General features: G+C 37.9%; 3 protein-coding genes across 3 annotated transcripts; 1 reads left to right on the top strand and 2 right to left on the bottom strand.

The window, feature by feature from the left end:
* The first annotated feature begins 4,899 nt into the window (after positions 1-4,899).
* On the top strand, positions 4,900-6,000 carry LOC131076561 (F-box/kelch-repeat protein At5g15710). Its single transcript, XM_058013800.1, has one exon. It carries the CDS (start codon positions 4,900-4,902, stop codon positions 5,998-6,000), a length of 1,101 nt encoding a protein of 366 aa, XP_057869783.1.
* A 671-nt stretch (positions 6,001-6,671) lies between these two features.
* On the bottom strand, positions 6,672-7,733 carry LOC131076573 (F-box/kelch-repeat protein At5g15710-like). The gene has a single exon (XM_058013809.2). The coding sequence runs from the start codon at positions 7,731-7,733 to the stop codon at positions 6,672-6,674; it is 1,062 nt and encodes a 353-aa protein (XP_057869792.2).
* A 2,324-nt stretch (positions 7,734-10,057) lies between these two features.
* LOC131076562 (uncharacterized) lies at positions 10,058-10,579 on the bottom strand. The gene has a single exon (XM_058013801.1). The coding sequence runs from the start codon at positions 10,577-10,579 to the stop codon at positions 10,058-10,060; it is 522 nt and encodes a 173-aa protein (XP_057869784.1).
* Between the last annotated feature and the right edge of the window lie 5,944 nt (positions 10,580-16,523).

Here is a 16,523-nt window from a genome sequence, read left to right on the forward strand (position 1 = left end):
ACACATGATTCACACAAAATGAATGTAAAATTTAAATACATCACACAATAACATTCCAAACACATGATTCACACAAAATGAATGTCAAATACATACATCACACAATAACATTCAAACACGCATACACACCACAAAGTGATTGCAAAAATTACACACCACTTGAAGTTTGCCCAAATTAAATTTCAAACACAAACATGCTCACAAAATTTACACAAATAAAAAGTGAAAGACAAAGTTTAAACATACTACATACTCCATTCACACAATATCAGTACATGACAAAATACACGCACACATGTAAAGTGAAGCTAAAGTTATAAAACATGCTAAAGTGCAAACACATTTCATATGGAATTTGTTCAAACATGCATACCACATAAAGTGAATGCAAAAGTTAAATACCAAACACATGATTCACACAAAATGAATGTCAAATTTAAATACCACTTCACACACATATATTAAATGCATGGTGAAGTTCAAAAACATGCTTCACATAAAGTTAGTTTAACCACACAAAAAGTAAACACTTAAGTTCAAATGTGCCAAATTGCAAATACTCTAGGCGAATCCCAAAGTATCCATTCTCTTCTCATAAAGTTAGTTTAGTCAACTTGCATTTATTCAAACACAAACTTCATACATATATAATGTAAACACTAAAGTTCAAACTATCAAGGCTAGCATATTCTTAATGCACTCAAATAACTAAGCTCACACACAAATGAATAACTAAGCTCACCCAAACCAAGGAGATTCCAAAATTTAGACCCACACCTCACACAAATACTAAGTGGATGCAAATACACACAAAAGATAAGTGGCTCAAATCCAAGTGAATTTAAAAGTACTTCAAGCACAAAATTTCAAGCACACACCTCACAAACACAAAATAGATCATATCAAAATTCACTGAAACAATAAAGGATGTCAAAGTTCAAGACTTAAATAAGTGGTTGTTATTACACACAAATAAGAAGTGGCTCACTCTAGGTGAATAAGAAAGTTCAAATGTATATAATAAGCACACAAATGGTAATTCAATCAAATAAGTGAATTCAAAAGTTCAACTTCACATTTCAGTCATAGAAAATTAATACCACAATTCTCTCAAATAAATTAAGGGGATATGAAAGTTCAAACATATACTTCATGTAAGAAAAAAGATGTCAATATACATACAAACTAGCATACTTAATTTTTTTTTAAATATGTAAATTACGTCAAATTTTTTTTTAAAAATAATTGTTAAAGATTAACATTATATAATTGAATATAATTTAACTTGCTTATAAAATACATGCTGAAAATTATAATAAAACATTACATATCAAAACAATCTTACCCTTTAGTTAAAATTCCTTTTTCATGCACCTTCTCATACTCTGCCTTTCTCAATATATTGCTTTTTCTCCTAAAACCAATCCCCAAAAAAATCAAACCAACCATCAACCTCTAACATATTTTGCAACATAACTAAATAATTTACCAACCTTATGGTAGCCTAGCTGCAAACCTCATCTGACAAAGACTTCCACTTATCAGCACCATCTTCGGCAACCTGCATGTAGGAACATGACCCAAATAAGAAACAACTTGATGCCCGATGTTATTCAATTTGAAATTTCCCTTTGCAATATAAATAGGTATTAAGAAGCCCCAAAGTAAATCATTTACCAAATTAGTAGGCATCATAGATGAATAAGACTAACGAACATTTTAAGGACAAATCCAAGTAAGCATATTTTAAGACACAGGCTCACATAATGCAACTGAAATGCCTACCAAGTGAATTAGACAAATACCTTGTGTTCACTAACTGTACTGTAAAGATGGTACAAACACCCTAGAAATTTCAAATAAAAAATTAGACAATTCAAATCGAAGCTACAAACATCAATCCACCGAATAAAATGCAATGTAAAACTACTCCCATGCAAACCTAGTAGAGAATACAAAAATCTATATATATATATATATATCTTGAAATCATTAATGATTTGAGAGACAAAAAAAACAAAAAAACTTTATAATTCTTTACATTAATTAAAAATTTATGATAGATCAATATAGTTGATTTTAGATTTTAAAATAAAATATAATCAATTGTGGAAATTTATTGATAATTAACTACTGATAAATGTCAAAGATTCTATCTAGAAACTTATTTATTAATAGACCATGTATTATGTAATATGGATTCATCTCTCTCCTAGCCTTATGTAGTTCTTAAAATTGTGGATCATCCTCTCCAATGCATGTATCATGGACATCCTCAAACCCATAATATAAATAGATCCATGAAAATGATAAAAGTGTGGTGACTAATGACACCTAGGAGCTCCACTTGTTGGAATCGTTTGCCATTGTGCCAAAAGCTTGAACTATCAATGCCCGATACAAACATGCCAGATTTAACCTGAACCATGGGAGGCGATTAAGCCATGTCACGAGTCCCCAAGGATGTGCTGACCACCAAGTCAACAATCTTTGCCTCAACATTAACTGAGCCTTTAACAGCCATTGAAGGGACACTCGAACCCATGACCCAAGGCTTTGATACCAATTGTTGGAATCATTTTCCATTGCGCAAAAAGCTTGAACTATCAACACCCGATACAAACACCAAATTTAACCTAATTTGTGGGAGGCGATTAAGCCATGTCATGAATCCCCAAGGAGGTGTTGACCACCAAGTCAACAACACTCTCATCAACCCATGAAAGAGGCATATTATGCTAAAATAAGATTTGTGTGAGAGAAGTAATATGTTATAAGGTCTCGACCTCACCACTCTCCTTCAAAGTAGAAGGGATCATGGCATGTTGAATCGAAGACCTAGCTAGGGCTCTTAGTGGCTAGTCTTGAACATGATGTGATCTTCCTTATCTTGTGTAGAGCCTTGACCCAAAATCACACATATAAGGATAGTTTGGAATGTCAATAAGGATGAACTCGATAGAGTTTGCTCAAGAAATATTGTAGCACCTCATTATTGCTACATCAAAGATGGTAAAAAATATCTACCACTTATCTCAAAAATCATTTTTTATTCTTAAGTGTTAGCAAATGAATATTATTTTTTTGCAACTTACATGCATAGGTGTATTTGTTCTTGAATCAACAAATAATGCATACAAATTATATTTTAATTTTTTTTTATCTTTCACTTATTTATATGATAATTTTATAGAATAAAATTGTAATACATTTTCTCTACAATTTGACCATGTATTTATTTTGCCACTAGTATAAATTGTGAGAATAATAGATTTTAATGATGTGGCAAGGGCTCTCTAATGTGTGTTCATTGCATTAACATTTTCTAAGTTTTTAATTATTATTAATTTATTTTTTTTGCTTCAATTTGTTTTAATATATTCTCTTGTGTCTCAAGCATGGTGGGGAATGGATAAAATTTGAATGAGATTGGATTGTGTCTTCTCTTTAGCCAAACTTTTCTCATTCATTCAATCTGATGGGTTATGATTTAGAAGAGTTCAAAAGGTTTTCATTTATTAAAAAACAAAACTAAAATAATTATAAATAATTTTATTTCAATTAAAACTACTAAAAATATGTAAATATTACATCATCAACTTTGTAGATATCATGGCGACATGGTATTGAGGTTGAATGCACTTTAATAGTTTGAAAATTGACTCTAATGGCTATAAAATGTTTGCATTATATGCTACAACACCAAATTTAGGTCTCTCATTGCATATGCCCAAGTACTTATGCAAATTGTCCATTCAACAAGCAACCAAAATGCACCTTTGACCCTATTTATTAATTAATTGAAAATAAAAAAGAGTGTTGTTGTGATTTTCAAATTAACTGATAAATATAGCCAAATACACTTAAAGACGCATTCTATTTGCTGAAAAGACTAGTCATACTTATATTGTAAGTACTTTGACCATATGATTGTCAATACACATGTACCTATGTTGTAATATTATTAGTACAACTTAATTGATAATGAATAAGAGGAAATGGAGAATTTTCAACTTATGTTTATAGAAAGTTCACTCTCTATTTTCCACCTTATTTCCACTAACTTATTATTAAATAAATATAACTAAAAAAATAATTTTTATTTTATTTTTTACATATTTAATAAATATATGATTATCAAGACTTTCACTTTTATTAATTTCAATAAATTAATTTTTTTAACATTTCATATCACCTTGAACCTTATTAACGTATGAGAAAACACATGACCAAGACCCTTCCACCTTGCACTCATGTTGCTCTCGTCATTTAAGTGATTTTATTGTTATTTCTATTATCTTGCTTTCAAGACACTACCCGCTGCAACTTTTTTTTATTTTTCTATTATCTTGATTTCAAGGCACTATCATGTGACCTTGTGTCCTATATTTTTGTTTGTGTGAATATGTGTATATATTTTTAATTAATAGAAACTAAGACATGTATTCATTAAAAACACAAATTGAATCATAAAATATAATGGAAAAATTAAATCAGAAAATATGATCAGAAAAATGATTTAAAAAAAGTGGAAAGAGAGCTGCAAATAACAAGAATCTAAAACACTCCAATTGATTTCACTTCTGCCCGTGGTCAAGAAGTCTATAAAGACATTGGGGCAGGAAATGGAAACGGCGTTGCCTTTGTTGAAAAGGTCTAGTGTGACTGTGCGGGGGCAGAGTGTAGACATAATGTTGACATAATGTTGTTGCAGACTCAAGGAGTGACAACATTCTGTTAAAATATAGAGTTTAATATTTGCTCTTCGAATTGGCTGCTCATGTTTTCTGCAGATTTGAGGTTCCTTCATCTGGAAATTATGCTCGGTACTAAATTCTCTGAAATTTGGCTCTAATTGTGCAGAGCATCACCACTGAGGAATTGCCTCTAATCGTGGAAATGGGTAAGCTCAGACTTCGTAAGCAAACAATGTGGTCAGATTTGCCTGAATATTTGATGGAGAGAATACTGGAATGCCTTCCAGTGGACTGCTTCTTCCGTTTCAGGGCTGTCTGCAATACCTGGAATACTCTCTTCTCATCCCAACATTTCAATTCCATAGCTAGAAATAGCCAGCCATTTCTCATTCTTTGCCCCTCCAGCACCCAAATGCCCTCCCTACTCTATTCCTTTTTCACCCACACTTGGCGAACCATTTCTTTATCTTTCATACCTCATGAGTGCCAGTGCCCCATCAATTTCAGAGGTTCTGCTTCTGGGCTGCTCTTGGCGGACATTAATGCCAATTTCTGCTTTGGGTATAGTTCTCCAACGCTATGTGTTTGCAATCCTCTTAGCCAAATGTACTCCTTGCTGCCAGAAATGGGTTCTGTGAGTAGAATCATGGCCAAGGCAATTTTGCCAGTGGGGGATAAAACGAATGAATATACAGTCATGGTGGTGGGCATGAGCAGCACTGATAGAGTTCTATTAGAAGCATATAATTCCACTACCAAGGCATGGAAAGTTGCAGGCACCATTCCTGATGTGCATATAAGAAATGAAAACATGTTCTTTTGCAAGGGCTCTTTGTTCTGTGTCACTGCCAGTGGGGGTATAATGGCCTACAATGTTGAACAGGGGATCACAACAATTGTGTCCATGCCCACAGTAGATGCACACAATTTGTGGGCTCGACTTGTTTGTTGTAAGATTGGTTTGGTTGTGGTTGGGGCAATTGAAGAAAATCACAGTTTGAAAGGCTTGATTATGTGGGAATTAGTTTTTCATGAGATGGTGAAGGATTATAAGTGGGTAGAGATTGGGAAAATGCCCAATTCTGTCTGTGAGGAGTTCAGAAGAAGCTCAAATTCAAATTGGTTTGATTGCGTGGGAGTGGGGGATAAGATCTGTTTCAGAGCCAATGAAAGCATGTTGATACTTGTTTATGATGTGAGCAGAGCCTCGTGGAATTGGCTAGCCAAGTTTTGTGAAGATTTGAGATTTGTGAGTATGGGATGGCTACCCCTGCAACCCATGTCCAATCTCAAATTCTGCTAAATTTGGTTGGGGGTAATCATATGTGCCACGTTTTGGCAACATTTCATAGTTTTGTTCAGGTTCTTTAGGGCCATGTTTATGAATCAAAGTGTTATTTTGCATCTGTTTTGGTCTGTTTATTTGTTGATTGTTGTCTTATGTTTCTTATGGTTGTTGATGTAAAAGATTTCGGGGTCTTTCACAATTCGTTTGTCATTCATAGCTTTAGTCCAAAGCATTTATTTCAATCAAAATAAAAATTTAATCTTACTCTAATCAAAACAAAGCGTTATCATGTAATTTTATAATAGTAAAATTTGTATATTCATTTAATTTTAGATTTGTCTTAAGAATGTGTTGTATATTTTGTTATTTAACATTTTTTATTTAATACACATTCTTATGTTATTCATTTCAACGCATATTTTACCACAACATCAAAATACATCTTTGATCACATCTATGAATTAAATAAAAATTGAAAAAATGTTCTCTGATCTTAATTAATTAGTAAATACAGGCAAATTAACATATTGATGTCTTGGATAGACAGTGCATTTAAACATCTATGGATTCTGAATCCCCGCATTGTTGTAGATGGGGAGAGATTTACCTGGGCTCTACTGGTATACCGTTGAGCTTATCTAATTCATTCAAACATTGACTCTCCTACCACAGAATTACAACAAAAACTAAGAAAGTCTGGTATTGGGCATGATTTCCAATGGAAGGTATCTCATGCTTATATATCTCAAATCCGCAGGGAAATTGAACACCCAACTCCAGGAACCTCCACTTACATCATATACAAGCATTTTCGTGCTTTCATTCGCTCTCAAACAGATTTTATCTCCCACACCCACACACTGAAACCAATCTGAATTCGAGCATCTTCTAAATTCATCAAATACAGAACTGGGCATCTTCACAATCTCTTCCCACACATAATCCTTCATCGTCTCATTAAAAACCACCTCCCACATAATAACACCCTTCAAACTGTAATTCTCTTCGATTGCCCCAACCACAACCACTCGGGACTCACAGCAAATCAATTGAGCCCACACATTGTGTGCCCCTGCTGTGGGCATGGCCACAACTGTTGTGATCCCCTGTTCAATATTGTAGGTCATCATGCCCCCATCAGTCATACAGAACAAACAGCCCTTGGAGTAGATCATGCTTTCATTCCTTATAACCACATCAGGAATCGTACCTGCAACTTTCCATGACTTGCTTGTTGAGTCATACACCTCTAATAGAACCATATCCCTGTTGTCCCTGCCTATCACCATGACCTTATATTTATCCCTTTTAGGCCCCACTGGTGAAATAGTGTTGGCCATAATGGTAATCACACAAGCCATTCCAGGCAGCCTCAAGCATGTTTTGTTTAGTGGGTTGCAGATATATAGCACTGGAGAAGTATGGGCATACCAGGAATTGGTTTGGAGGCCTACCAATAGAAGCCCTGAAGCAGATCCCCCAAAATTGAGAGGGCAATCATGAGGTATGAAAGATACAGAAATGGGTCGCCAAGTGTGGGTGATGAAGGAATAGATTAGGGATGGTAGTTGGGTTTTGGAAGGGCAAAGAATGAGAAATGGCTGGTTGTTCCTTGCAATGGAATTAAAGTGCTCTGACGACAACAAGGTATTCCATCCCCTGCAAACAGACCTGAAACGAAAGAAGCAGTCCACTGGCAGGGATTCCATCACTCTTTCCTTCAAATGCTCAGGCAAATCCGACCACATTGTTTCCTCACAGACTCTGAGAATTACAGGCAATTAAGATGATTAGAGATGGTAACTAATCATGACATTGCCAAACTTAACATCTGGTCAAGCACGTGGAGTTTACTGAAGGCAAAGACTAAGGAAAACCATGCCGGTCAAGAGCAGAATATTTTTTTTATCTCCCTCCCGATTTGTTTTCTTTCCCGTCCACAATCCAATGTGCTCTTTACAGGTCTTTCCAAATGCTGTCACATACCAGGGTGGGTCAAATAAGAAACCTCATCCTGGACATAGATGCCCATTAGAAACTCATGTTTCATGATATCAATACCATAAAAGTGAAAAATGCAGTGTATAGAGAAGTGATTTTGCATATGTATACATCTAAACAAACAAATACATATTGCTACATTTGTTCATATCAAATGTACTAGACATAGATAAGTACATAGATATGATATAAAAGATAGATGCAACATTGGAAGAAATAAATTTCACATTCTTATGACAATAATATAGGTGACATGTATTTGAAAATTAAGACTGGACAACTTGTCTTATGTTTTTGGAAACAAACATTACATATGTGTGTAGATATTGTTCCTCCATAAAAATTTTGAGTAAATTCTTGATATTAAATTATTTTCTATCTAAGCTTATATTCTTGTTTTAAATTTAACATGTTTTTAAATTATGTAATTTTATCTTATGTTAAAAATTTTTATATCTTTAGTTTTTTTCGTTTTTTTTAATCGGTAAAGGCAGAGCCAAATTATATTGATTATGTAGAATTTACAGAGCTAAGATAGCAATAGATTTTTTAGCAGAATCCAAAAAAGAAGCATCAAAATTCCTTCTAGTAGAAAAGAAGGAATGCTAATGCTACCAGGCATTCTATGGAAGGCATAAGGAGTCCTTCTTAAAAAACATATGTAAGTCTGAGGAAACCCTTTTAAAACAAAAATTTAAAGTCTAAATGGCAGAAACTTGCTGCCCTATTAACAAAGATTATGTTGATGAAAGCAAATACCTGCTCGAGAGACAAAATATAAAGCTTAAGGTGGCTAAAGGGGACCTAGCTTGCACTTTCCTTGTGGGCTTTAGATGGCAGATGCTCCTTCCTCGCACGTCCACGACCTCTGCTCGGAGGGTGACCCCTACCACGGCCAAGGTCGGACCCCCGACGACCCCTGCTAGCACCACCCCTGCGAGCCTGTTCCAATTGAGGGTTTTCATGTTCTGGTTTCGGAGGCAGAATGTCGTTGAGTCTTGCAAACTAAATTAGATCCTCCTCTCTACCCGGGTCGTCTGAATTCTCTCCCAGGAACCGCCATTTAAGGTAGCCAAGACCAACTCCCGCAAAAACTCAATGCCTATCCAAGTCTTTCCCTTTAAGGTCAAGCAAGAAAGGATAATAGTTAATTAGTTCTCCATGAGCATTGAAGAGGATTCTATCACCTGGCCGAGGAGCCCCAGAGTCATGAATTGCCTTGTTTAGAATTTCCTGGAGCTCTTGGGTGACCTCTTGTGGAAAAATCTTCTTGGTGAGAGTCCAAACTGCCTGCTTGGCGAGTTTTAGGTCTAGTAGAGAGGCGACGAACCTTGAGGAAATGTTGGTGTTGTCCCGAGGATACTCGTCTCTGTTCAGGTGTCCGCTACCCAAGATCATCTTGATTGCCAATATGAGAGGGAAATCCGAGTAGAGGAGGAGGCGCTTGAGCCTCAAGTCTAAAATTTTCCTGAAAGAGACTTGACGCGTTGACGTCGAGAGGGAGATTGGAGTGTTTGCTCCAAAATAGGAAATGGGTCTAGGATACATGCTTATGATGAAACCAGAAGGGGGCTTGGACGCCATAGATGGCAGAGCAGGCTAACAACAAAGGAGGAATTCAGACTCTGAGAGAAGATAGTGAAGGGATGGGAATGAGAATAGAATGCAGAAAATGAATGCGAAGAAGAAGGTTGGCACACTCTTTAACGCCAAATAATGAGGGTCGGGTTTGCAATAAATTTGCCAACAAAGGTGGCGAGGGATGTTTGTCCTTGGCATGCCAAATCTCCTGTTCAGGCCACGCAAACCATAAGTTGATTTGACAATTTGTCAGCTATATCTCGAAAGGAGGATCGGAGAAAGCATAGGTCATGACTGCAGCTTAAATGATGTGATTAACTGTGGGCCCACTCTCCCCAAGAAAGGTAGGATTAAATTTGAATTGATATAACCGTTAAACTTAGCCGCCAAGGTTAAGTTTAATGTTGTCCATAAAGCAAAATGTTAAGTAGCTTCTACATGGTCCTAAAGGGATTCTCGCATCTGAATAAACCTCTGGGGTCCTAGCCTGTCAATTGCAATGGTCTACATGAGTAACAGGCAGATACCCCTGATCCCAACTGTAGAGGTAAGATCCTTGAGCGGCTAATTTCGAAAGAACATCTCCCTCTGAGTTTGCTTCTCTGTAGATGTGCTTAGCTTCATAGTTGTCAATCTTGTCCAGGCTTGCGACTATGCTTTCTAGAATTCCTTGCAGTCTCCAATTTGGAGTGGTTTTCCTCTTGACGACATTTATTGCTATCTCTGAATCACCCTCCACTAGGATGTTATTAAAACCATGGTCAATGCAATCTCTCAGTCCAAATTGCAAAGCTTTGAACTCTGCTATGTTGTTTGTGTTTGGGGGGATTGGCTTTGCCATTTCCCCAAGAGTTGCTCCTGTGTGATCTCTGATTACATATCCTATGCCTGAAGGGCCCGGGTTGCCTCTTGAGGCACCATCGAAATTTAGTTTTATCCAGCCAGGCTTTGGAGGAGACCAGATAGCAGTCTTTCTCCTATTGTCTTTTTGCCCAAAAGAGGGAGGAATCATGATTCCATGCCAGTTTTTCCTTATGCTTTCATGCCAACATGAGAAAACTTTTGGCGGACCTAAAGAGAAGGATATCTTACAGTTCACTGAATCCACAATAATCGATTCAATTGAGTTCAAGATTATTTCTATTCTTCTGGATTTGTTGTCAAATAGCCTATGATTTCTCTCCTTCCAAATTTCCCAGACTAAACTTGAAGGGGACATTTCCATGATTAAGCTCAAGGTGGACTCCTTAGTTGGGATAGGCCAGCTTTGAAATAGGGATTTGATGTCATTCGGTAGAGTTGTGATCAGGCCAAGTTTAGCACAGAGCCATCGCCAACATTTGGACACAAAGGGACAAGTGAGTAGTAGATGGTCCACTATCTCTGATTGAGCTTTGCACATGATGCACCTAGAGGGTCCTACATACCCCATTTTTGTGAATTTTTCTGCAGTTAAGATCTTCCTTTCATAAGCTAGCTATGCAAAGATCCTTGCCTTAGGGATGACTTTAGAGCTCCAAAACAACTTCTTGGGGAAATCTAGTTGATCCTGAGCAACATTGTTAACCAGTACTCTGTAACCATCTCTAGGATTGTAGAGCCTTGTTTTAGGAGCCCAAATTAAAGAGTCATTCCCTCTTCTTGGAATAACATTTCTTGCTTTTAAGAGTTCTTTGAGTTGGTCTATATCATTCCTTGTGGTTGGAACTCCTTCCAATGATTTCCATCTCCAACTTTGAGAGCCAGGTGAACCATCAAAATTCAGATAATCTCTCACTCTGACACCCCAGTGGTGCTTAAGCCAGTTTTCTGTTGTTGGAATGTTGAGTGAATTAGCAATGGGAGGGTAGCCACCCCAGGAGTCTTCCCAAAAGAGGCTTGAAGCTCCATCTCGGATATCCCATGAGAGCTGTTCTAAGATCAAGTTTCTGCAGGAAATTAAAAAATTCCACGTTTTAGAACCTTGGGGAATGAGTTTGCTCATAGAAGATTGGTTGGTTCTTGATCTGGTAAATATTTAGTAGCTAGCATTCTGGCCCATGTGATATTAGGATTCTTGATGAACTTCCATACTAGTTTGGCCCCTAGGGCTTTGTTTTGCAATTTGAGATCCTTAATGCCTAAACCCCACAAGACTTTAGGCTTGATTATTTTTTCCCATGCAATTAGAGCTATTTTGTGTTTCTCCTCTGAATTTTGCCAGAAGAAATTCCTCATTTTCTTAATAAAAAAGGCATTTGCACTTGCTGTGAGAGATAGGATGGATAATAGATAGATGGGCAGGGCCGATAATACTGATTGGATCATCACAACTCTACCAGCCTAAGACAGTCATTTCCCTTTCCAGGAGTTTGAGATCTGATCCACTTTTAGTTTAAGAGGATCCCACAATTTAGCATTCCCGGTGCCATGATCAATTGGGATTCCCAAATGGATACAAGGAAGGGATCCTTCACTACAATCCAAAATTGAAAGTATTTTAGACTGCAAGAGTCTAGAGGTAGAAAAGAAGTAAACCTTAGACTTGTCCTTATTCCTTATTTGGCTTGAGGCTTTCCCAAAGGTGTCTAGAATTTGTTTTATATGGGAAGCCTCTTTGATTTTTGCTGCCCCCAAGAGGAGGTTATCATTTGCAAACTGCTGATGTGTGACTGTAAAGTTTCTAGTTACTTTGATTCCCTCTAAAAGATTGTTCATGGGGCTTCTCTTTAATGTCCTACCCAAAACCTCCCCCATTATAACATAGAGAAAAGGAGATATAGGATCTCCTTGTCTAATTCCCCATTTAGAGGAAAAAAAGCCTTCTGGTTTCCCATTTACCAAGATTGAAAATTTCAGAGTGGAGATGCATTCAAAGACCCAGTCAATCCACTGTTTTGCAAAACCAAAGGCTTGCATAACCTTGCAGAGGAAGCGCCAGTCTACACTATCATAAGCCTTTGAAATATCTACTTTAATCATCATACCTGGTCTTTTAGTGCTTTGGAGAGTATGGATTGCTTCTTGTGCTATTATGGCTCCATCAAGAATTGAACGACCTGCAACAAACCCTGTTTGTTCTTCTGATATGATTGATTCCATGAGGGGCTTCATTCTATTCATCATGACTTTTGAAAGGATTTTATAAACTGTGTTGCAAAGTGAGATGGGTTTGAAATCACCCAGCTTTACTGCATTCTCCTTCTTAGGGATGAGGACGATGAATGTGTTGTTTACTTCCTTAAGCAGCCTTCCTGATCTTCTTGAGCATTCCAGAGCTGCCACAAGATCCTGACCTAAGATGTGCCAGCACTTCTTGAAAAAGTCCGCTAGGAAGCCATCTAGGCCAGGAGCTTTACCCGAAGGCAGTTGATTGAGGGCTTGAAATACTTCATCCATCTTTAATCTCTCATTTAGATTTTGGTTCTGCTTATCTGTTATGATCTTGGGGATCACATACAACATCTTTCCTTGCTCTGATAACTGAGAACCTTCAAAATTGTTTAGGAGATTGAAAAAGAAAGAAGTGATTTCCTTCTTGATTTCATCAAGATCCTCTATGATCCGGTTGTCCTTGGACTCCAGTTTTGATATCCATTTCTTACTCCTTCTAATCTTTGTTACATTGTGGAAGAACTTAGTGTTTTTGTCTCCCATACTAAGTCAGTTCTTCCTCGATTTCTGCTTCCAAAAAATCTCTTCTTTGGACAAGATATCCTCATATTCCAATAGGAGCACCTTTTCTTGTTGGAAGGCTTCCAGATCCATACCTTCCAGGATGATCTTATCATTTAGGGTTGCCAATCTTCCTTCTATCGAACTTTTTGTTGAGAAGATATTTCTGAAGTGCTGGGAGTTCCATTGAAGCAGTTTTGTTTGACAATTTTCAACTTAGCACTAAAGCAAAAGAGTTTTGATCCTACCACCATCGCCTCTTGCCACCACTTTTCTATCAAAGTGAGAAAGTTTTGGTCCTTCATCTACATGTTCTCGAACCTAAATGGGGCTTTGCAATTTGACTTATTGTCAATCAAGGAAAGCAATATGGGGTAATGATTCGATCCTGAACAGGGGATAACCGAGCATGAAAGGGTGAATGGGAAGCTCCTTAAGTCTCCTTGCCAAAAGAATCTATCTATTTTTTTGGCAATATTGCTAAAACCTTTCCTTCTATTTGTCCAAGTAAACAAATCACCTGAGTCTATTTCCATCAGACCATTCCTATCAATCCAGTCGTTGAAGTCCTACTGAGATCCACCTAAGCGGATTAATCCTCCCCTTTTATCAAAAGTTCTTCTGATAGCATTGAAGTCACCCCCCATAAAGAGTTGTTCCTTAGTATGAGAAGACAGGACTACATCTAAGGAAGACCATAAAAGGCATTTGTTGAGGGGGGAGATTGGGCCATAAGTATTAATAACAAAGAAAGATGAATTGGACTGGAGGTGGGATACTTTTGCCAGGATCCAATTCCTATTTGAAGCAATGCCATCAACTTTAACTTGGTAAGGCTTCTAGATTATCATTAGGCCTCCTGAAGCCCCATCTGAATCCACTGTCACTTGTGAGGAAGTAATGAAATGGGGGCTAATTCCACTACCAAATGCAACTGCTTGCATATTATCCAACTTTGTTTCTTGTAAAAAAATGATTTCTGCACTGACCAAAAGAATCCTCCTTTTGATCACCCTTTGTTTGTTAAGGGCATTGAGACCCCTAATATTCCAAGATAAGATTTTCATTGTTGTTCAGGATGGGGATTCCCCTTCCCTACTTTCCAAAGGTCTTGAAGTTTTGATTGGTTTTCAACAGCACCATCTAAAGTCCTGGCTTCAATAAGAGATTTGCGGCCTTTCTTAGGAGGGGAGGAGCCAAAGTCTGGTTTTTCCAATCCCTCATGGATCTGATGAAGGCCTAACTTTCTTTTTTCTTTGACCTGAGAGTACAGTACTGCTAGAGGGGTATCTAGAATTGAGTTTGGGTCTTCATCCTGGATCATTAGATCCTGCAGTAATTTCTTAGCATTTTGATCTAAAGAAAGGCCCAGATCTTGAGGAGTTAGAATGGGAGAAAACATAGATGGGATTGGGCTACCCATTGAGAGATTAAGAATCTGTTCTGCAGGGGGAAGATCTAAGGGAGAGTGGATCTCACCATCAAATAGAAGAGGCTCGTGATCCTCTTCTAAATCAGCTATAAGATCATTTTCAACGACCTCCTCTTCTTGCAGGATTTTGGCAACTTGCAAAGGTTTGAGGATGGGTTTCTTAAGATGGATGGAACCTTTCTGTTTGTTGTGCCTAAGACTATTTTTTTTTTTTTGAACCTTGGAAGGAGGCTGAGAGAAGATATTAAAAGCTCCTCTGGAGAGGGAAGGAGTTTTCTTTTGGCGAAATAGACTTCTAACTGCTTTTTGAGGCTGCAACTTATGAATTGGGGAGAGAATAAGAGGAGGGAAACTATGAGAAGAAAGAAGAGGGGATGGAGAAATCATACCTGTGCTAGAGGGCAGCAACTAGCCAAGAGAATCTTTAAGGCAGGGGGAAGAACTAGGAGTGAGAAGTGGCTGAGACTCTGGAGGAGCTGAAGGTACTGGAGAAAAGGCATGATCTTTGTCTTGAGATTGGCCAATGGCAATCCTACCAAGCTAATTTGCCTCCACTGCAGGTGGAACCAAAGGATTATCCTGACCCCTATCCAGCTTCAGACCTTCCTTAATCAGGGAAGCTCAATGGTGAAACTGATGTGTGAGTTGAATAGCACCCATTGAGGCTGCCATTGAATTGTTCTTGATTAGTTGGTTTTAGAGAATACATTTGCCAGGAATTTGCTTGCCCAGTCTTTGCACTTTTTGCTTCCATCTTCCCATTTCTGAAATGATTTCTAGAACACTGTAGAATCTTGTTTGGAGATCAATCTCCACATAGATGTTTGCTACGTCTCCTTTAAGACCTCTCAAGAAATCCTCCTCAGTACCCACTAGGGTTCCTAAAGCATCACCAATTTTTAGCAAAGCCTCCAGGCACCAAAACTCAGATGGAAGGCCCACTAGAGATAACCAAGCAGGGGTTTCTCAAATCTATGACTCGTCGGATCAAAGCCTGGTTTCCAGTTAATGAAGTTGAAAGATGAGCCTTGAAAGAACAACGGGCATCCTTCCGTGATTACTTTCTTTAGGGAAGAGTCAACACACTCTAGAAAGAAGAAATCATTCTGTAGCAGTCTGATTGTGATCAAACCTGGAAAAGAGGACATCCACCAGGAGATTATGTCTTTGTTGTTCTCGCCTATACCACACCATTGTGCAAAAAAGGCATTTTCTTTAAATCTGACGATCATGGGGTTGATGGAATCGGAAGGTAGGATGAAAAGTTTGCTACCCATGGTTTTCCGATTCCATATCTGATCCTGGAGAACAGAGGCGGGAGGCGGACGATGGGAAGAAGGTTTTTTGAAATTCGAATTCATAGCACTCCTGAAACGCTGCTTAGTTTGGTGGCCATCATGGCTACGACCCAGAGATACATTGGGTGTAGAGAATTTTTGAACCCTGGCTAAGATGGGGATGTTATTAGGGCCTGTCACCACTTTCTTAGCCCAGGAGTCCAAGCTTGAGTGATTTCTGGAGTTTGTGGCCTGGGCAAAAAAGTTCAACCAAGGTTGGCTTTGCCAGGTCTGATTTCTCTTCCTCGGTGTGATCGAGGGCATTTGGTATGAGTGTGGAGTATGGAAACACATTGATTTCCTAACCACTAGCAGACGATCCCTATTGTAGAAACGATGTGGGCTCCCTGGCCTCCCTGATGCCCTACTAGGCCATGAATCGAACCTGCCATGAACTTGCCATGAACTCGCCATGAAATCTCCTGTCCTTAGAACAAAATTTGGAGAAGCTAGACTTTCACAAAGTTTCTCTTAGCCTAGTTAAAATATGCATGAGTTGCCCAAAAATTTACATGGGCATAAACCAAAAACCT

Source organism: Cryptomeria japonica, chromosome 10 (assembly GCF_030272615.1).
Source record: "Cryptomeria japonica chromosome 10, Sugi_1.0, whole genome shotgun sequence".
NCBI lineage: Eukaryota > Viridiplantae > Streptophyta > Pinopsida > Cupressales > Cupressaceae > Cryptomeria > Cryptomeria japonica.